Here is a 22,438-nt window from a genome sequence, read left to right on the forward strand (position 1 = left end):
TAAAGTATAAATCAATTCAATTTGAAAATAGAAATATTTATTAATATTTTTTGTAACAGTCATCTGGAAGTATTCAGCATGTGATCTGGTTAAGCTGAGCTTTTTTTTGCTCTTGAATCATCACTGATAGCAAAAGCTCTTCAACTGAAATTGTGCCTTCCAAAACAAGAGCAAGCGATGCCATTGGCATAAAGAAAATGCTAATAATGTTGGAAGGATCATATGGCCAAGTGTTGAAGTTCACATGATACTTCAGCCCAGTTACAATGCAGCTCCCTTTTCAGTGCAATGCTGGCTATGCAGGACATACAGAGGAATTCAGGGGCAAAAAATGTCACTATGGTCAGCAAGTGTTTCTGAGTAGATAACCACTATCTCAGAGCTCATCTCAGCCGTACAAGTGTAGTATTGACCCAGAATCTTATGGAATAAGAAATTGCCATTTATTTTTGCCATACTTTAAAGTATGGATCATGTAAACCAGGAGCAGGTCATTAAAAGAAGAAGAAGATATGGATTAAATTTTTAAAACATAGTCTGAATTTGTATGAAAATTGAAGTACTGACCCAAAAGACATAAAATAATTTGCAAAGATTTCTTTTAGACTACATCAATGTGCAAAGATTACAGGGGGAAGAAAAGATATGTTAACATATGTTGCTTAATCATTTAGTCAGAGTAATTGCTGGGGGAGGTACATCAGACTGAATATTGAGCCCTGGCATCAGTATTTGTTGGAATCTGGTAAGGAAAGCACTAAATGGCTATGTGAAGTACACCTCTGAAGGACTCACATGCTCTTCTCTTTGCAATGAAACCAAGGACGTTTTGCAGCAAAGAACTGGGCAGAGTAAATGAGTATACAAGCATCTCCTTTTCTTGCTTTTTTATAATCTCCTCTTCCTTCTCTCTAACTAGTTGTTTCTGTCTTTTTTCCATTGCATAATCTCCAAGAATATCTAGTGATAGTTGCTGGTGCTGGAGCTCACCTGGCACATAAGGAAAATGACACTTGCTGTTATATATTGTTTTGGGGTTAATAGGATTCATGACCAGTCAAGTTGAATCTGTCCCTGGGGGCTGGTCTGATTATTACCATAAAATGGCATATCTGAGAAGCTGCAGTTTTGCTAAGCTGCCCAGATACTGACAGAGAGAGTAAGTTCCAAATTTATTACAAATTCTTAAACTCCTACATATAGTACTGTTGTTATTTGGTAGGACCTAGAATCTCCAGTTGAAATCTATGATCCCACCCTGCCTGAGCTTAGACAAAAAGCCTCAGAGCATAAAAATCATAATCTTGAATGCAATGGCTCTTCCAAGATTTGTCAAACTCAACATATTGCTAGATAATCGGTTGAAATACAATGGACTGTGAATCTGAAATTATTTAAATATGTTGCAAAACACACATTATAAAAGTAGAGCTTGACATGAAATGTAATATACAGGCTTTGTTTTGATATTTTGAATAGTTCTGAAGAGATGCTTCCCAGACTTCTCCACAAAGAATGGTGTGTTGACCGTGGCAAATCAGACTACATTCAAAGATGGAAGAGGGAAAACAAGAAATGTAACTGATCTCAGGGAAGCTGCAAAGTAGGTTTTTACCCTTTTTCAGTGTTTGTTGGATTCTGAGATTGCAGAAAAAGTGGAAAAAAAAATCAGAATCTGATTGTAGCAAATGACTGAGGGTACCCAAGCAAGACTTGGTAGTAAATGGTCTCTCTGTGCTTGAGCACTTCCAAAGTTCCATTAAGGAAATCCAGCACTGCGGTGTGCAGAAAGGAGCAAAAAGTGCAAAAAAGCTTAAGCCTGATGGTCTCAATCATTCATTGAAATAATTCTTGGTTTTCCAAGCAAAAATGAGTTTTGCGAGGAAAGTTACATGAGGTTCAAAATGCACTCCTTGTGCTGCAGGACTCAGGCCAGAGAGGAATGGCCTTGGCTATGCTGTTCTGTGATGACCTTTCCACTACCATGGGCTGGCCTAGTACTTTGGGCATCCCATCTCATCCCAGTGCTCCTGCTTCTGGTAAAAACTAGTGTATTGGCTATTCTTCAGAAAACAATTATATGGGCAAGCATTCTGCAGGATAGAAAAGTAGTTCCATGAAATTGCTTCACTGGCCTGTTTTCTGGTTCTAGGCTGTTAGCAGTTCTAGAGTCACTACTGTTTGTCCCTTGGTACATTGCAGATATTGATAGTATACACTTGTCTTGTGACATGATAAGCAATTCTGACAATAAAGCTTTTTTAATTATTTTTTTTCAGGACTTGCAGAGACATTCTTATGCAGATTTTTTCTTTGCTGTAACTGTGATTGATGTTGACTTGGTGACAGAACTTGAGCTGAGAAATTGTAGTATACTCTTATCACTGCCAAAGATATTTCAAATTCTTTCACTGATCATATTTGCTGTTTAAGTAAATTATCTTTTTCTACCTGAAGCAACCTTTTATTTTATTTTTCTTTTCTTAGTGGCATCAATAATGTCCTGGATGCAAGATCAGTTGGAATGAAAATTTTTGAAGATTATGCCATTTCTTGGTATTGGATTCTAATGTAAGGGTTTTTTTGATACTTTTAGTATTTCCAAACTCCTTTTGGAATGTGCAGGAAATAAAAAAATAGATCGTGTATGTTTTTGGTACATATTCTACTTTAAAACTCAATGAGCAACTGTAATTTCCTTTCATCACACATCATAATAAGGTTTTTATGGTTCTGTGGATGAGGTAAAGATAGTACAGTATACATACATAGTGTGTCAGTTGATCTGGAATAGCTTCTTAATGTCCTGCCAGTCAGAAAATCAGGAGGAGCAATGTTCTGTTGCAGCACCCATGTGTGTAGCAATTCCAAAACTGAAAAATCTTAATTGACTTTCAAGCCAATGCAGTTGCCAAGTGTCACTAATACATATATAAAACAGATAGTTTCTAAATTCGTGCAAGCAATATACAGTTAAACCCATTATAATCCCTAAATTTAATATAAATTCTAAAATCCAATGCAGTGGGCAAAGCAACATCAAGAACAAAAATTATTGAACAGTAGTAACTTCATCTTAAAATTAATATTAATTAATCACCAATTAATTATAATCCAGCACTGAAACAAGAGAAGTAGCTACTTTGCTGAAGGAAATATGTAAGTATTTGTGAATTCCTAGCCCATTAATACTGGTTTTGATGGACCAGTGTGTTGATCTATTTAAACAGGAACAGTAGTCGTCGTCAGGTGAGAACCTTTAACATGCATATGTTAAGCGTACATTAGTCAATCCTGAATGCAAATCCATGGCATTTAATGCATACTTTAGATAATATTATGTGGAGATTTAGTCAGTTCAGAAACACAAGCTGTCAGCTTTTAAAGTTGTTCAGTCACTGGTGGAAAGACAGCTTTCTCATAGTCTGATACTCCAAATATTTAGTAGCAGGAAACTCACAGACATTCAGCAAGCTTGGGTCTCTCTATCTCTTTATTGAAATCAGGCTTGTGGTACAGATTCTTTCAAAGAAGATGCTGCTGAACACACTGGACGGAGAGCTGACCACTGTTTAGAAGAGAAATTCTAAATATTGAAGCAAGTTTCCACATTTCAGCTATGGTATTTTTTGTAAGGAAGTGTTGCCACTTCAAAGTAGTTGGATAGAATTTTCTTCACATTTTTCACCAAATGATAGCCTAGATCAAATGATTTCTGGACAAATATATTTAAGTGCCAGAGTTTGTGTGACGTTTTTGACAGTGAAGGCTTGACACTGAAGAGAGGCTGGATTAAAATTTAAATATGGAATTGCTGTAGTCTTTCTAGCATATCCCAGAACTACTGCTTCAAGCCTCAGTTTAAGAGAGCTAGTCTGTTGAAGATAGTTGCTACAGTGTGCTCAGTTTTGGTGTTACTAGGACTCATATATAACTAAAGATAACTTTAGATAAAGAAATAATAATTTACTGCTTTCAAGATGGAGCTCCAAAACTACAACTTTTCTTGAGGAATATATTCCAAATTTTAGTAAATCATTCAGAAAGGGAAAGTACATCAGGCTAGGAAGCCATTAAAGAGGTAGGACTTAAGGCAAATTTACAAAGGTTTAACTAAATAAGCTTATATGATTTTTTTTTATGATCAGGCTGTCACATTTTGTAGCTTTGGTTATTGGCTAAATAAGCTGGGAGCATTCAGAAGAAGAGTTACTGAACACAGACAAGAAGGGGGTTTAAATTCTTTGAGTCTCTACTAATACAAAATTTGCATGTAACACCTACTAAAAATAAGAAGACATGAAATGTTCTTTGAAATACCTGAGCTGGATATTTGTTTGATGGGATTAATATTCATATTGCTTTCTTCATAATTGTTTAGAAAGCCTTGAGGAGTGAAAAAACCTTTTGCAATATTTTTTTCCATTCTGAATATTTTTTTTCTATTTTTTGCTTTCTAGGAGTGAAATGAAAACAAATATTACATTACATTACATTACATTACATTACATTATTGTCTTGATGAAGAGAAGGCACTGTAGATGTCTTTCCTAGGGACTCCATAGAAAGGCTCTTAACTCTTCCTTCCTATGCATCATAGTTCCCTGATCATTTCCCCTTCTGATTAGTAGAAGCAGTGATGAGTAGAAATTATGTCCTCCTAACTTCCTGATGGTTTTCCTCCTAAATTTAATTTTTTTTTTCCCTAGGAAGCTCCTAGAATGTTGTTTTACTAACACTGTTTCTTTGCAAGCAGGGATTTTTTGTGGCAGACATAAACCAGCAGCTTCCCCACACATAGGTATTTCTCCAGTTTAACTTTCTGTACTGTAGATTAGACTGTGGCCTGAAAAAGGTGGTGAGTTTTTCAGCTGGCGTAAGTGACAAAAAAGGTATTATATTAATCCCATTCAACCAGCCTGAGAACCTAGTACACATAAGCATTTCAGGTTCTGCCCTGTGAGATCATCATATATAAGCTGTTTGTAATGGCAGATAACAGCCATGAGAATGTATTTCCTAACAAAGATAAAATGACCCTCATTTTGAATAACAGGAATGTAAGAAAGTGAATAGATTCTTATACTCTTTGTGTTTTTGTTTCTTCACTTTCTAGTGGGCTGTTCATTGCAATGTTGCTGAGTCTGCTGTTCCTTGTGTTATTGAGGTTCACAGCTGGTGTTCTCTTCTGGATTTTCATCTTTGGTGTGATTGGAATTATAGGTTATGGTAGGTGTAATTTTCTAGCCTCTGAGACTGTTTTTTCTTACTGCTTAAGTCTGGAAAATCAGTAGTTGCTTCAATTAAATGGTACAATTGAGTGAATTAATGCCTAGTTTTAGGCACAATTAAGTGAGAAGGACATAAATGGGAGCAAAATGCAGTTAAGAATCCAGCTGTGCTGATCCTTAACAGCAGATGTAGTAACCTGCATTACCTATGCACAGTATGCTTAGTCTGTAATCACTGGTACTGATATTTCTTTCCCATATATATGGTATCATCATTGGCTAGTCTCACAGTGATGCATTTTTGGGTTTTCCTTACCTGACGGGCTTATACAAAAGCAAAACATTTGGCTTGTAAGATTTTTTTTTTCTTTTTTTTTTTGCACTCTTCAGACTCACTCCTATTTTATTGATTGTTTTTCAAAAGGCATCTGGCATTGTTACTGGGAGTATGATCATCTCAAAGGAATACCTGGATCTGACCTCACTGTTTATGATATTGGATTCCAGACAGACTTCAAAGTGTACCTGCAACTGAGGCAAACATGGTTAGCATTTAGTAAGTGCCCTTTTACATTTGGCATCTGTTAATGGATGTTCAGGAAAATCAGTCAGTGTCTTAATACACGTTCTGCCTTGTTAAATCTCCTCCTCTACTCATGTTGCTCAGAGAAGAAAGAAGATTTCCTTTTTTCTGTGTTGTGTAAAAATATGCTTTTTTTAAGGAGACTAGTATTTGTATATTTGTAAGGGAGATAATGCAATCACACTAGTGATAAGAATGAAAAAATCTTTCGTTATGAGCATTCTACTTCCAGTATGTTCAGTCTTCATCATGGGGGAAGCAGAAGGCAATAATTAAGTTCATCATGATGAAATTGCACAAGGAACGGTAGTTTTCTCTCTCAGATTATTTTTTCTCCCTCCTTGAGAGCCCCAGAAATGAGGTTAATAAGTCTTATTAATAACTACACTTCTTTGTGTCTTAGACTCATAAAATATGCTGAGTTGGAAGGGACCCATCAGGATAATCAAGTCTAGCTCCTGGCCCTGCACAGGACACTTCAAAAATCCCACCCTCTGCCTGAGAGTATTGTCCAAATGTTCCTTGAGCTCTGGCAGCCTTGGGGCCATGACCGTTCCCGGAGAGCCTGTTCAGTGCCTGACTCTTGGGGAAGAACCTTTTCCTGATCTCCCACCTAAATCCCCCAACCCAGCTCCAGCTCTTCCCTCGAGTCCTGTCACTGGTCATGAGAACAAAGGGATCGGTACCTGCCTTTCTAATTGCCCCTTGTGAGGATGTTGAAGACCACAGTGAGGTCTCCTGTCAATTTACACTTATGTCACTGAATTTTCTTGGAGTCTGATCTAAGACTGTGGAATGAATCATTTTAAACAAAATGCTACTGGAACAAGACAACCTGCAGCATACATGTTCTCCCCCCAAGAAAGGAGGAGCAGAAGAGAGAAGAAATAACTGTTGAATATTACTTGCACTCCTGTTACTGCTCTGTTGGAAGACACACAGATTTTTAACTGATGGTGAATGGATCGTAACCAGAAACACTGCCTTTCCCTATTGGTAGCTAAATTAATAGAATAGTAGCTTACTGCTTAAATCTCCTGTCTCTTACGTCTTCATTTACTTCTGTGTTGGATCATTGAGCCTATGAGGCATCTTCTATATATATTGTTGAGTCGGTGCTTTTTAGTGGGCTCTCCCTAGAGAATATAGGACTTCATTATGTGTTTTTTTCCCTGTAACTCTTCAGGCTCTTCCCCTGCCTGATTCTTAGCAGCCAGTGTTTTACCTAGTGTTCGATGTCACTTTCACAAGAGTAAATTGCGGTACTCAGGAATTAAATTGCTTTTCCGAAATCACCCAGCAAAGTAACTAGTTACATATCCTTGAAGAAATGATAGTCGGAGTCCTAGTCTAGAACTCATAATGTACTTACATTGCTTGCCTTTTTCACAATGTTTTGGACAAGTGCATTAATCTAATAGAGTCAGATTGGAATGAGACCAACTTTAAAGAAACCTGTTTATATATTCCTTCATGGGAAAACGGCACTGAAATGTATTTAACAAAATCTGTTCTGAACAAGGTCTGTGGCTCTTAGCACCACAGTAGTCACTTGCCCCTGCAGTTCTATTGCCAGGGATAATATCTGGGATTGCAATTCAACATCATCTGTGACTGTTGGGTCTGATGTTCTGAGACAATGTCTAAGATGTGGGACTTAAAGTCAAATCTCATCTTCCTTTGCAAACCTTCAAATAAGTTTTCAGATACTTAAGGGTACTGTCCCTTCTGTCTTTCTCTCTTTCCACAGAATTTCTTGGTTTCAGCTGGGGGACAGAGGTCCTGCTGTGTACAACAACCTGCCCCTATTAGGCTGGTTTAAGTGTTGTCTAATGATCTGAAGCACCAAAAATATATGGATATGTCTCATAATTGGAGGATGTGTGCTTCAGGCATTAAAGGCTCAGTCTTCTCTAGGTGAAGTTCCCAGAATTTTCTTACTTTCTACTGCAGAAGTAGGTTTTGAACCAACATGAATAGAAATCAGACAGAAGGAGACTCTACTGAAATCAGAGTTATGATTAAAATACTGCTTATAACTAAGAGCTTTCAGCTCTCTAACATCAGAGCATGATTCCAGCAACACAACTGAAAGGGGAAGTAATTTGACCAGGATGGTGCTATCTTAGTCTCTTTTTTTTTTTTCTTTTAACTCAAACGAGGTAAAAGGAGCTCATGCCAGGTTAATACTCAAACCTTTTAATTTTAGTACATCTACATTTTAGAACAATGTAGGTCAGAAAAATGCACTCTCCATGAAAAATTTGACTCTTAATCTCCTATTTTTTAGTATCTAAATACTACAAATGAGCAACAGTATAGCATGAACAAAGGCTTGTATTATGAGCAAAATTCTTGTTTATAGAAAGTACAATTTGTAAAGGATGAACTGTATCTAAGGCTAGATGCTGCAGTCACATTGAAGTAAATTTTTACCTTTTTCTGATAATTATATGTTCCATTTTTCTGTTAAAAATATAAATATCAGGGTCATACACATTCTGACTAATTCGCAGCATATAGAATTTTTTTTTCAATGGGACTTAAAAACCTGAGAAATGGGATTGATGTTTGGCAGGTGCAGTTGGAGAAAGAACTGCTCAAGCAGAGAATTTTACAGAGTTCATGAACAATAGTTCAAATTACAAGGAAAAAATTATAGAAGCAGCCTACTGGTTTGGTTATTGATAAATCTAATTTCTTTATTTACATTTCTTCATTTACAGTGATAATACTTTGTGGTGTTGAAGTCATAATCATACTGATGCTGATCTTCCTAAGAAATCGTATTCGAATTGCTATTGCGCTGTTGAAGGAAGGTAGTAGGTATGTTTGTCTGATATATGTTGAATTTTATTAAGTGATCTCTAGAGTACACTCTTCTTGAACTCCATCTTGCACTACCAAGGGCAGAAAACTGGGTTTTGAAATACAACACTGCATTTGTTGAATGAAACAGGTTCAACAAGGAATTAATGGGAGTCATTCAAGGAATATCAGTTATCTTTTGATGAGATTGTGCTTAATATAGTTTTCTGTTTTAAGGTAAGGTATTTCTTATCTTTCCACTTCTTGCTTTAAGAATACATATACTGTTAATGTTACCACATACTTTTAGTGCAAAAAAGGTGTCTCAGCAGAAAATCTAAGCGTGGTATACTGTTCATAGGAGCCTGGGACCTGTAAGTGCCAACTTTTCCCTGTCATTGGATTGTCCCAGTGGTAGAGGATTAGTGTTGTTTTGGCTATGACTTCTATTTAGGAAAGACTAGGAGATTCAGCTGAGTCCAGTTGGACTTCTGTGTGGACAGGCATAAATCTGCAGAGAGAAAAAGAGACTTCTGTGACCAGACATCATAAGAGAGTGCAGTCTAAGATAAGTCTTTTCAGCTTTGAGTAAAGAAGAGAGCAAAGCAGGATATGAGAGTTTAGGGCCTAAGGGACCCCTTCGTTGTGGGTTTCCTGAAATCTGCATAAACCTTATTCACAGTAGTTCCTGTTATACACATTTCGAACACTTCATGGGTATTGTTTGTTTTGTTTGGGTTTTTTGTTGGATTTTTTTGTTTGGTTTGGTTTTTTGTTTGTTTTTTGTTTGGTTTGGATTTTTTAAATTGGGAATATTACAAAGGCTAAATGGACTTAAAATGTCAGGCCTTGGGTTTAATTGCAAATAGACTATGGTGTCATAGGTCCTGAAAGCAAGCCTGTGTTCTCAGAGCACGTAGTGTTAGAGCTCTGAGTTCATCTATATGCACTTGCCTGTGGTATTCTGCCATCTTTATTGCCACTGTAGTTCCCAGGAATCACAATTTGTGATTTTTGTCATGGGATTAAAAAATACTGATGTTCTGCATTTAACCAGGTATCTGTTTCCTGTCTGATGCTACTGTGCAATTAGAGCATAGTAATTAATTTAAGCAGCACTAAATTATACTCTTTAATTCCCATTCATTAAAATCCAGGAACACTTTTAACATTTTTCAAAACCTTTGTTCACAACCTTGACAGGTGGAAGGATTTTAGAAAGTTCATAAACTTCTTGCTGATTAGTAATAACATTCTGTAGTTTTCCAGCAGCATGCAAAAGTCACTCAAAGATGGACTTTGTGCTCCCATGCATAATGGATGAGATGAAACACTGTAGTAATTATTGTAAACCTAACAGACCAGGTCATATATTTAGGAAGATAAAAAATAAGGTGCTAATGATTGGAAATCAAACTATGTTTTTCAATACCTTTTAGCTACATTTTCAAAAATATTACAGTTATGGTGACAATAATTGGCTTGAAATCCATAGTTAGAACAACAGTTGTTAATTAGTGTTTTGGAATAATAGGGCATGGTCTTAGTAGTAACTAGGAGGCCTACCAATAACTGCTGAACATAGCAAATTTGTTGTGATTATTTCTCAGACACCAGAAGGCTGTGTCCTCCTGTGTGACTTATAATGGACTTTTTTGTCTCTGGGCTCAGACAGCAATTGATGTTTGGCTCAAAACCTCTGGATTGCACATTACAGTTTCCTTGCATTCTCCCCAGCATTTACTACTTTACCTTTAGAAACTGAGTAAATTTTTCTCCTTTTGCTGTCTGGAAAACAAATAGCATCAGAGGTGCCCTAAATCATAGGAGAAATACCATAGGAAATAGTAATAGACAAAAAGGCTTGTGATAAAAAGAGCCAGCCTGTAAGTTTCAGTGAACAAAGCACATGCTTTCTGAATTCACATCCAGTGAGATACCCAGCTGGAGACGTTCACTTCTGGGATTAGCACCAGGTTTACCAAGAGGGCTGGTATCAACTCCCACTTCCAGAGAATGAGTGCCTGGCAGGGTGGGAGCTAGCATGCTCAAGTTCCTGCCACTAGTCACATTCTAGCCACTAGAACTAGCAGAAGAATATCAGTCTACGTATGCCTTGATATTAAAAGAGGCTCTATAAGCTGTCAACAGGAAAAGGTAATTATTTGTTTTGCCTTCCATTAGTCATAGGTGAGCACCACTTACGTACAACACGTGCAAGGAAAGTCACATAGTTGCAGGAAGGTGTCAGTCTGTCCTGGCATTGCAAAGACAAGTTGTCTGTCTCTGCCCCTGCAGGAAAGTTGCTGGGAATAGAGTTGTAAAATACAAAATAGAATAAGGTAGTTTCAGGTTTGTAGGAGTGGAGGAAGAACACAGGATGGGCAGAGTGGGATAAGGACGTAAATGGTAATGTCCGCAGCAGTTGGCAAGAAGATGTCATGGAAATCAGTTAATGGCCTGGAAAGAGATGGATCTCTGAAGTAATCATGAAGAAGGAGAAAGTAGAAGACAGGCTGGAATATGGCAAATGGATAAAGTTCACTCTAGTACCATTGATAAAAGCGGAGTGGTAGAACTTATAAAGTCAAGGTTTGAAGACATAAGAAAAAAAATCCTGCAGTATTCCGAGATCCCACTACTAGGTTATGCCATGAGTGTCAACAAGGTTCTCCAAGTAAAATTGCTAGAAAAGGACTGATAAAAGGCTAGTTTCTGGAATTGCTATAGCTTATTGATATATTTTGTGCTATAGCTTATTGATATATTTTGTTTCTTTTATAGGGCAATCGGCTATATAATGTCTACACTGTTCTACCCAATTGTCACCTTCTTACTCATTGCAATTTGTATTTCCTACTGGGCTGTGACAGCTGTGTATCCTTCTGTCTGTGTACCAATCTGGAGGAGGTCTTCTGGTCTGCAAGGCTAGATAATTTTCTGCTATTTCATGTTAATTAAACCAATATTAAGAAGGCTATTTGGTAAATTAGCACTTACTTTTCGGATGTGGTCTTCCACACTGCACATCTACATGTGATGCACAAACCAGACAGTGATTTTATTAAAATTTAAAAACAAATGGACTAAAATTCAGGCCAAGGCAGCGGGATCATACAAAGCCTTGTGTACTGCATAAGGTTAACTCTAGGGGGTGAAAAGGGCCCTCAGTGAAGAGTGAATATGGTCTTTAATGTGCTGTGTGCTCCGTAGGCCTGGTGTTAATGGTTTCTTAGTTAACTGGAGGTGGAATGGGTTCTGTATGTATTTTGTTCAGAAAAATATGAGAAAGGAGTGAGAGAATATATAGTGCACTATCTCCTCTGAGTTGCCTAACAGCAGTCACTGTTCCTCAACAGCAAAGGTTTGGTAAGGATTAAAAAAGGGGAAAGCTGCTGATTCAAAACCAGCTGTTATTTCATATGCAAAGAGGGTCAGTTGTTGTTGTTCAGGACAGTGTTAATTCATCCTTATGCTCTGTATCTACTTCTGCCAAAATACATGAACTACTGCATAATCTTCCTTGTCAAAGATAGATATGGAGGAGAGATGGGGATGCTTTTCAATGTTATGCCCCCTGCCCATTCTGGTTAGGAGTTATTACAGCTCCAGGTATGAGTTTGCAGTAGTTCTCTAAGTAATGAGAGTACTTGGTCATGTCTGTCAACCCTTCAGTTATATCTCTGCAGAGCAAGAGCAGTTTTTCTGTTATCTACACAAGTTCTTTAGAGCTAGTGGTTACCCACTGCAGAATCCTAAGTTGCTCAAAAAACACAGTTCTGTGATTGTTCCTTAAAGTATTTAATTCAGTTTTCTGGCCACATCAGGAGAACCTGTGTATAAAGTAATGGCTAATCAAACACTGTGCAAGTATGCAAACCTGACTTGTGACCCAGAGGTAAGTGTAACAAATATTTACCTATACTGAAAGCTGTACTAACTATATTTCTTCATCACTATTAAATGCACTTATAGTAAAAAATGTGCATATTTTAAGTAATGAGTCCCTATGTTAAATCTGAAAATATTACCTAATGTTCAGGTAACATTTTTTTATTTACAGACATAAAGTAGTTTTTCCGTTAAACTATCCTGTAAATGTTAGCATTCAAATTTACCGGGTGAGGAAGGAAGAGACAAAACCAAAATTTTATAGGAAAGATGTTGTTGAATTTGTGAGGAGTCTGTTTTTTGGTCTTCCAAAGGCAGTGGTAAACTTTGAAAGCTGCTCCTCAAAGTTGCTCAGGGACTAGCCATGATTTGAAGCAGAAGCTTAGCTTCTTCTGGCACAGTAATTATCTTTATGAAGCTCCAAAACTATTTGTCTCGTTTTTTTTTTTTAATTTTGCCTTCAGTTAATTTTTTTTACTTGGCTGTGGGTTTGAATTTAAGGATTTTCTAAAAACTAGAAATATTTATCAAATGTTGTACACCAGGGGAAGAATAACTCTTTATACCAACACAGGCTGCAGGTGACCTGCTGGAGGGCAGCTCTATGGAGAGGGACCTGGGGATTCTGGTGGGCAACAAGCTGTCCCTGAGCCAGCAGTTTGTCCTGGGGGGAAAGAGGTGCTTTAGGAAGAGCATTTGCAGCAGGTTAGGGGTGATCCTGCCCCTGCACCCAGCCCTGGAGGCACCTCTGGGTACTGTGTCCAGCTGTGGCTCCTCAGCACAGCAGGGCCAGGAGCTCCTGGAGCTGAGCAAGGGCCTGGAGCATCTTGGTGCCCAGGAGAGGCTGAGGGACCTGGGGCTGCTTAGCCTGGAGAGGAGCCCAGTGAGAGCGCTCAGCCCTGGGTGTCCCTGGGTGCAGGGAGGGTCAGAGCATGAACCAGGCTCTGCTCTAGGGGCCCAGCAGTGGGACAAGAGGCAATGAGCAGAGACTGATGCATTAAATTTCATTGTATTATAGTGCTGATGCATACCCTGCTGATGTCTAAACACTACAAAATAAGGGAATTAGAATTGATCTGGTTTCATTTCATGTCCAAACCAAGCAAATATATGAAATTAACACTAGAAATAGGGAAAAGTAATTCAATGTTAAGATTACTCCTTTTTTTAACAGTCTGAGATACATAAGCTAAGTTCTGACCACATCCACAGTTTCTGTTAAATTGTATAGCTCCTTTTTTTTATTTCAATCATGGCGATTTACCTGAACATCCAGTTTGGCCTCTAGTTTTCAAGTAATTTTTTTTTTTGTTTTAATTGAGCAGATTTTCTTTAATGAAGCATTTACATATGTTAGAAGTAAATTCCTGAAATTAAAATTTTATTTATTCAAGTTTCAGGGATGTGGTGAACAGCCCTGTTAGCCAATACTTAGTTTGAAGTTAAGTCTTTGCAGAAGATTGCATAAATTCTTGATTATGAATCCTTAAATATGTAAACAGGTTACCTAGTGTTGCAGTTTTGAATGAGGTAATGGAACATCTGCTAAACTTCAGAGGCTGTGTATATAGAATTAATTGCTTATGATTGTGTTGTTTATTTTTCTTTCTATTTAGACTTTTAACACAACCAATGTGACTAAATTGTGCCCAGGTGCTCAGTGTACTTTTGCTTTTTATGGAGGAGAAAGCCTGTACCATAAGTACATCTTCTTCTTCCAGTTAGCCAATGCCTTTGTCTTTCTCTGGCTGGTAAACTTTGCAATTGCACTGGGTCAGTGTACCCTTGCTGGTGCCTTTGCCTCTTACTACTGGGCCTATCGAAAACCAGCTGATATTCCACTGTGGCCGCTCTTCTCTTCATTTGGACGAGCAATACGGTAAGACTGTGGAGATGGAACCGAGCCTTTTCATGTATCTGACAAGTGCTCTTTTTCCATCTAGGGAAGCCAATCTTAGAATAGCATAAGAAAATTATTAGTCAGCATTATGGTTTAATCTCGGTGGCAGTCAAGCCCCCACCACAGCCACCTGCTTGCTCCCCCACAGTGGGGTGGAGGAGAGAATCTGAAGGGTGAAAATACAAAAGCATGTCGGTTTAGATGAAGACAGTTTAATAGGTAAAAGAAAGCTGCATGCACAAGCATAGCAAGGAGTTCGTTCCCCATTTCCCACAGGCATGCATGTGTTCAGCCATCCCCAGTATATCAGGGCTTCCTAATATATAGCAGTGTCTTGGAAGGACAAACTCCATAACTTCAAATGCTCCCCTCTTACCCCCTCTTCCATCTCTGCTGTTACTGCTGAGCATAGGACAGTATGGAGTGAGGTATCCCTGGGGTCAGTTGGCGTCAGCTGTTCTGGCCATGTTCCCTCCCAGCTCCTCATGCACCCCCAACCTACTTATCAGTGGGGCAGAGTTAGGAGCAGAGCAGTTCTTGGTGCTGTGCAAGTGCTGTTCAACAACGGCTAAAACATTGGTGTGTTACCACAATTGTCCTGGTCAGAAATCCAAACCATAGCATAGGACAAGCTACTAAGAAAAAAACTAACTCTAGTCCATCCAACCAGCACAACTGGGAAGATGTAGTTATTAGGGGAAGGCTGTATCCTGTAGCCCTACAGCACCAAGGCTGCTGCAGCTCCCTGCTCCTAGGTCCAACCCATTGTAATGCTGAGCAGGTATTCTCAGTAGACACACACATGAAATACATGTACACAACACGTGTATACAGACTGAGAGACAGACACAGCACTCACAAACACCAACAACACCAATGGCTCCATCCTGTTCCTCTGTCATGGATCAGGATGAAGGTCCATTCGTTTTATGTAATTCCCATGGATGGACCTTCCTTCACTTCTGATTTTATTTGTATATATACATACATATATGCATACATATATCCTATGTACATAGGCACATGTGTGACATAACAGTCAAATATTTTGTTTTTAGATATCATACAGGTTCGCTGGCATTTGGAGCCTTAATTCTTGCAATTGTCCAGCTTATTAGAGTAATACTGGAATACCTGGATCACAAACTGAAAGGTGAGATTTATTAATTTGCCCCAAGTTGTTAAGACCTTCCATGCTAAATTACTTCCTTACTTTCCCAAGCTGTTTTTTAGCAAGGAAAAAAGACTAATTCCACATTATCCATTGTAGTTTCTTTTGAAGCCAGTAAATTTGTATTTATTTACTCAAGCTGAGTAAATGTTCTTGGGAACCTGATGCAAAGTTCAGATGGGATATGAGTCTGATCTAATTGAAAGCTAGTGAGTTAAATTTGGTTGAGAGAAAGAGTCCATACCTAGAAATAAAAAAAATTTTAAAAAAATCACAATTTAAAGTCTTCTTCTGCATAGCTGTCTACATTCTGAAGACTGTTGATAAGTTCTATGTATGATGTACTCTCTCCTGCTCTTTTCAGGTACTCAGAACTCCTTCACTAGATTCCTACTCTGCTGCCTCAAGTGCTGTTTCTGGTGTTTGGAAAAATTCTTAAAATTTATAAACAGAAATGCCTACATCATGGTATGTGCCATGTCTCCATGTTGTCTCCCCTATCTAGGACATTAAAATATCCTAGACACTACTAGTTCATCAGAAGCCAGCAGTACTTGAATCTGCTGATAATGGGATTTATGGGAGTTTTCAGTACATGTGTGCGGTTCTACTTTAAAAAAGTAAGATTTTTTTTCCCTTCTAATTTCAACCTCTTTTTTTCCCTTTGTCTATCACCCTCACCCCCAAAATAAGTGGGAAGGGATGGAATAACTGGCTAGCTGTTCCTGTAATTCAATAATTGATATCCTGATTTCAATAGGAGTATTACCTTATTCCATATTGCATGTTGATGACATTTCTGTTTGAAGGCGATATTTGAATAAGGAGGTCAGAAGGCATGTGATGACTGTATTTCCACCTGGAAGTTAAAAGCACAAATTCTACTAGCAGAAGTAGTGATATTTCTCTCAAATAAATGTTCTTAGCTTCCAGATAAGAGAAGATTGAAATCTTCACATAAATTTACATACACAGAGTTCAGCCTAGGATGTTCTGGTTTGAAGCAATTTCAGTGATTGAATGGTACAGTCACACTTCTTGTCTCAAAGGAGGTGGCTGTAGTGGATCCATTACAACCTGTGTTGATGCAATGGATATTTCAAATTTTTGTCATCTTGAAGAGGAAGCGTTTATGACAATCTTCTTTACAGTTCATAAAATGTCTAAGCTGAGAGCTGTTCTAGTATATCTTACACTGGTGGACACTATTCCAGGAAGAAATAGTTTTGCTCCTGAATAACTTCAGCTGCTTTACTTTATGCAGATTTCTTCTTCAGGGAAAACAGCATTACGTCCAAGGAGGTAACTACAGGGGTCAGCTCTCTTCAGTTCTACAAGTGCCTATTCTTTTCCACTGACTGTAAATCTAGTTTAGGTAACTAGCAAAGGGAGAAGAATCTCTCAACAAGTGCCTTTTTTGCTCTGCTTGGCAAACTAAGTACTTAGTCTACTACCTGTGAGATCACAAGGGGTGGCATGCTCATCACCAGATGATTTGAAAGGCAAAGATGGATAATATTCTGTCCCAGCTGATGGGAAACATTGAGAAGTAGGATGTGACTAAGGAAAGTGTTTTATGTTCATCTGAGTTCCAAGGCCACATATTAGGGAGAACTATGCATTACATGCAGATAGATCCTGGCATATGAGAAGGTATCCTAATTATTTAAATTATTTAACAGCCATTATTATTTTACAGATTGCTATATATGGTAAAAACTTCTGCACCTCGGCAAAGGAAGCATTCTTTTTGCTCATGCGGAATGTGGTGAGGTAAGGGACTATCTCTCAGTCCTTGGAAATGTCAGTTCTTACTATTGCACTCTCTGGGCACACTTCCTTCCTCTCCCATATCTTCTTCAAATACTGAGTGCTGCTTCTGTCCTCAAATGTGGCCCTCACTTATCACACTCAGTGTGTATCAGCAGGCTGGCCAGTATAGTAACCTATGCAGGGTTGATGCAATCACATGATTTTGTTGTGATTGGTCCGTTAAATTCCTAAGTACCCAGTACATTGTAATAGTGCCTCCAAGAAACAAATGGAGCCCCTGAGAGGAGATCTGCAGATACATGGGAATGGGGTGCTCATCATCTGCCATATGTTTATTTTTTGAGCTTTGGTCCACTTGGTCTGAGAAGGGGAAAGCAGAAAAACCCAAGTCCTCAGATTCATTCAGAAATCCTATGAGGTGTCGGAGAGTGAAAGTAAAGAAGACAGAATACTTTCAAAAAGATTGTCTTTAACATAACCAGATGTCCTCTGATGCTTGGAAACTTCCTGGCCCTTTTCTCCACTACTGAGTGTGTTGTGAAACTCCCTGTTCTCATCAGCACTTTCCTTCATTGCTCCTGGTTCCTCCTTTGCTACTCTAAGATCAAAACATAATGGGAGAATAACTTAGGAGCAGGCCATATCGATGCAATAGAACACAATCTAATCACCAAGCAAGAGACTCAGTAAAACTGGTTTGGTGGTTTAAAGCATTAAGTGAAGGACTGGAGGAGGAGGGAAATTGAGGTGAAGGCTGAAAGAGGAAAATGGAAATGGCGCTTAAGAAAGAAGAGGAAAGGACTGGAGTTGGGAGATGGAATATCTTCACTGTGTTACCCTGTGCTGATATGAGGACACTGATGTCCATACTGAGTAATGCCTGTGCAATAGAAAAGAGAAGCTGCCTTCATTTCCTTACAGAATATCACCTCTCTGCCCTTTATGGTTTTGCTATTAATCAATAAGAATAATAGTTAAGAGCTAGACATATAATTCTGTTGTTTCAAATAAAGATGTTTTTATCTTGGGTATTTTCTAAATCTGAATTCTGACAAGTTAATGATGATTTGTCTCTTTAGTAGTTTTTAGCATTTATTTTTCATAGTGGTCAGTACCCATATCCATAATGGTAATATGGCCCTCAGTGCTGTCAAGAGATAGATGACACAAAGTTCATTTTTCATCCTATTATTTATCTGCAGTTTCTGATAAGACAGACTGGCAGAAAACATTGAGCAGAAACTCCCTGCCATGCTTCAATGAGAGCTGCAGATTTTCTGTCAGAAAGCTGTCAGCTTTTCTGTCTCCTTTCATCTGTGATTATCTTCCCGCTTTGAGGTTTCCTGCCTTCCATGTTGTACCATGTTATCTTAAAACTGTAGATTTGGCCTATTATGGAGTCATGAAAGATAGCCAGATAGGACCAAGTGAAAAGGAGGCCTGCCAGCAATCTACATAAATATGGCTTTTTGTTTTGATGTGTACTTCTCCTATTCTGGCCTGGCTTATCTGTGCCCCTAGAAGTAAGGCTGAAATAAAAATATTTTGAAGTTTTGGGTTGGTTGATTTATTTTAACCAACTTGAGGAATAAACAGTCTTCATGTCAGTCCTGTAGCAGCATTGCTACATTAAGGCCTTGCCCAACAAAGGCTCAGTGCTTCTTTGCCTCCTGAGATTATGCTGTAGCAACAACCATCTCAGCACTGCCTGTCTGTGTTGTCAGCCTGTAAAACCAGCAGAAGACAGCTTCTGGTCATGTTTTGCAATTATCCATAGATTTAAGGAGAAATAACACTAATGTCTGGTTTGTGATGATTATGTTTCATTTATCCTTTGCTAAACAGGGTTGCAGTTCTGGACAAAGTTACAGACTTCCTTTTATTTTTGGGGAAAATCCTTGTCGCTGGTGGTGTAGGTAAGATGTTTGTTTGTTTTCTAAATTATATGCTCTATTTTCTTGTACCCACAAGCATACCTGCCATATTAATTTATGCTTAGTTAGCAGCTGGAGGTTCTCATTGGTCTGACTATATGGAAATCTATTTCTGTGTTTCTAGGATTTGCTAGATTGATCTAAAAGCTTGGGATTTTTTCCCCTTTCTCGCCCCTGCCCAACACCTGGCTTGCATTGACAATATCTTTTTTTCCATAATTGCTTTTACAGGTCTTGAATGTGTGGCTGGTGCAAGGACTTCTGCAGCCACAGCATCATAGCTGAATCAAATCAAATTCAGGTCCAATAAGTCACAGTCAGTTCTCCTTTTGTAAGAACTGAACAAAATTGCAAATGAGATTCACCTGGTAACAGACAATTGCCTACTAATGTGGCGGTACAGGTCTGCAGGAATGGACCTGAAGCTCTGCTATATTTGAGCCCATTTATATCTATAAGCTATAGTAAAAGTAATAGGGTATTTCTAGCATCCTTATAGGGTTTTCTTAGTTATCAGTAGATATCAAGTAGATTATTCAGTAGAGTAGTCGTCAAGTAGACTATTCATGGTTTTCTGTGACAGAAAAGTGTTTTTCTATTTTTTTAAATGAAGCACTTTCAGAAATTCAGGTTGGCAGTGTTCTGTTGTGTTTTTTTCCAAATTGTAACAGCAGTTTCAAAAAACTATTTTACAAATAACCATATTTTGCATTCTGTATACTTTCAAAGTTAACTAATTAATTATATTTTAATCAAAAGTAAAACTAGTACCAAGAGCTGATATATTTTGTCATCACTGTAGAATTACAGTATTTATTAATTTTGCTGTTAAATTCAGTAGAATGGTAAAACAAAACAACTCATTAAAGTCTTTCTGGGCCCAGTCATATCTTTATGGTAATTGATTAATTTACATACCTCTTCTGTTAGATAATTAGTATTGAAGAATATATTGTTTACAAACTTCTGTTGAAATCAGCCTTGGATCTGTTGTCTGTCCTATCCATTCTTTAGATCCTGGGAAATCAGAGGTAGCATGGGAATCACTAATTGCCTGTGCTTCTTGCAGGTGTTCTGGCATTCTTTTTCTTCACACAGAGAATACCAGTCTTTGCACAGGAAGTGCCAATGCTAAATTACTACTGGGTACCATTGTTGGTAAGGCAACCATTTAATTTCCTGAATGCTTGGGGCAGTTCGAGGTGCTCAGACTACTCAGGGCATGGTCTGGTAACAACTTCTTTGGTCAGTATCTCAGTGGCATAGTATCCACTCAAGTGAGGACTGAGCTGCTGCACTCCAGTCCTTGGGATCCTTCAGGCAGAAGTGGCACTGCAGTGACTCTGAATCATCAGCAAAATATGGCTTCTAATGGAAGGGATTTGCAATGCATCTCTCTCTCTCCTTTTGTAGGCCCCTCTTAAACTTCAGAACATCTCTAAGCTGAGTGGTTCTTGAAGGAGTTCAGAATATTCTTGGCATATATTCTCCTCAGAGGTTGAAATAATAGCTCCAGTTTGGAGCTATTTCCAGTTAGAAAACTGGAAGCTACTAAGTGTTAGGATGCAGTGTTTTGAACTTGTGATGCCTGTCCACAGCAGTAGCAACCTTTCGAAGAAATACAGAGCTGACATTAAATTCTTCTAAATTTTTGTAGCAGACTAGGCTTCTGACCTGTGTTAATATTACCACAATGATGCTGAAAGAAATTGGAGGTTTACTGTGGTTTGTTTTTTGTAGACGGTCATCATTGGCTCCTACCTGGTTGCACATGGGTTCTTCAGCGTCTATGCAATGTGTGTCGACACGCTTTTCCTCTGCTTTTGTAAGTACAGTAATACCTGCGAGTCATGGAAAGAGGAGTAGAAAATCACCTTATCTATTCCTTACAGAAGTCTGGTGACATACTAGCAAACTGTATGAAAAATTAGCAGCTTCTTCTTTTCATATTGGCTCTGTGATACAGTCTTCCATGCTTTAGTATTCAAATTTAATTACTTTAAGAAGTCTAAGGTAGCTTTATGGTTTATGGAAATGTCTGGCTTTTGTTTTTCAGATGTTCCTTAGATTTTATTAAGTTTGCTTCTGGGTGCTTTATGAGGAGCCCTGTACAGTATTGATTTGCTTAAGCATCTTGACAGTAACAAATACATTCTTTGGTATATAAGTGGTACTTTGTCTTCAGTTTAATAACCCTGAACAAAGTATTATGCTGAATTACCTCAAAGGTTCTGTGAAATACCACTTGAAGCTAACTGTCCCTTGGACTTCCAATGGCACACAATCATAGGCCCTGTCAAAGGGACTATTGTTCAGGCTGTCCAGTCAGAGAATACTAAAATCGCAAAAGAAATCTGCTGTTCTTGAATTAGGATATGATTATAAGAAGCAGATGTCCTTAGCATGTAGTACCTTCCATTGTGCTGTATTTTTCTATAATGCAAGCCATTCGGGTAGGTCCGGGTATGTTGCCATGTGGCAGGACACAAGTAGAAGTTAGTTACATGGTAGTGATTGTTCGTGCAATTTGAAAATTATTTGATAATACTAAGGGAAGTAGTCATAGACTTGATCTTTCATAAATATGCACTATGTATTACTGAAGTGAGGTAAACTTGGTAATACTAATTCTTTAAACACTCACTTTAACCCTGCTTCCATAGAAACTAAGGTTAGCAGGGATTCTGAAAAACTGGGTTGCCAAAGAATCACAGGAACAAGATCAGTTAGAAACCTCAAAATGGGTATTTATTTGAGAGCTGCATCCTTTTTATCTCATTTTATGGACTTTGGGTCTAAGCAAACATGATCATAGGCAGACATAGCACTAATAACAATCAACTCCTACTTTTCTGTAGGCAAAAAAAAAGTAATGTCTGCCTTGTTGTTTTAAATTCATATTCTGTTCTGCTTCCCATGCTCCCATTAAGTAATGAACAATAGATCAGATAGAATATTATTAAATCACGGCAACATGTTTTCAAATGAACTTTATCTTAGGCAGTGAAAAATAGTCCAGTTTTAGAAAATGCTTAACTCCATGGCTGTCTTTGTGACACGTTTTCTAGCAAGAGATTTCCAAAATTCCAGGGTTAGTAAAGGAATGAGAGTTTCTGAAAATTTCTACCTATACTGCCAAACCAAAGA

At 38.1% G+C, this 22,438-nt stretch overlaps 1 protein-coding gene across 7 annotated transcripts in view; it reads left to right on the plus strand.

Annotated features, from left to right (window-relative positions):
- The window catches only part of SLC44A5 (solute carrier family 44 member 5), a 66,173-nt gene that overhangs the window by 39,909 nt on the left and 3,826 nt on the right, over positions 1 to 22,438 (plus strand). For 5 of the 7 annotated variants that reach the window (XM_085586059.1, XM_021542586.4, XM_085586057.1 and 2 more), the window contains exons 8-21: positions 1,480 to 1,603; positions 2,488 to 2,571; positions 5,117 to 5,229; positions 5,656 to 5,787; positions 8,541 to 8,640; positions 11,407 to 11,499; positions 12,433 to 12,520; positions 14,130 to 14,392; positions 15,472 to 15,566; positions 15,949 to 16,052; positions 17,284 to 17,357; positions 19,203 to 19,273; positions 20,361 to 20,449; positions 21,032 to 21,116. In XM_085586059.1, the coding sequence (XP_085442185.1) occupies positions 1,480 to 1,603; positions 2,488 to 2,571; positions 5,117 to 5,229; positions 5,656 to 5,787; positions 8,541 to 8,640; positions 11,407 to 11,499; positions 12,433 to 12,520; positions 14,130 to 14,392; positions 15,472 to 15,566; positions 15,949 to 16,052; positions 17,284 to 17,357; positions 19,203 to 19,273; positions 20,361 to 20,449; positions 21,032 to 21,116 (1,515 nt within the window). The remainder of the gene's footprint in view (positions 1 to 1,479; positions 1,604 to 2,487; positions 2,572 to 5,116; positions 5,230 to 5,655; positions 5,788 to 8,540; positions 8,641 to 11,406; positions 11,500 to 12,432; positions 12,521 to 14,129; positions 14,393 to 15,471; positions 15,567 to 15,948; positions 16,053 to 17,283; positions 17,358 to 19,202; positions 19,274 to 20,360; positions 20,450 to 21,031; positions 21,117 to 22,438) is intronic. The other 2 variants (XM_021542588.4, XM_085586060.1) reach the window with 1 other exon arrangement.

This window comes from Lonchura striata, chromosome 8, assembly GCF_050655825.1.
Source record: "Lonchura striata isolate lonStrDom1 chromosome 8, ASM5065582v1, whole genome shotgun sequence".
Classification (NCBI taxonomy): Eukaryota; Metazoa; Chordata; class Aves; order Passeriformes; family Estrildidae; genus Lonchura; species Lonchura striata.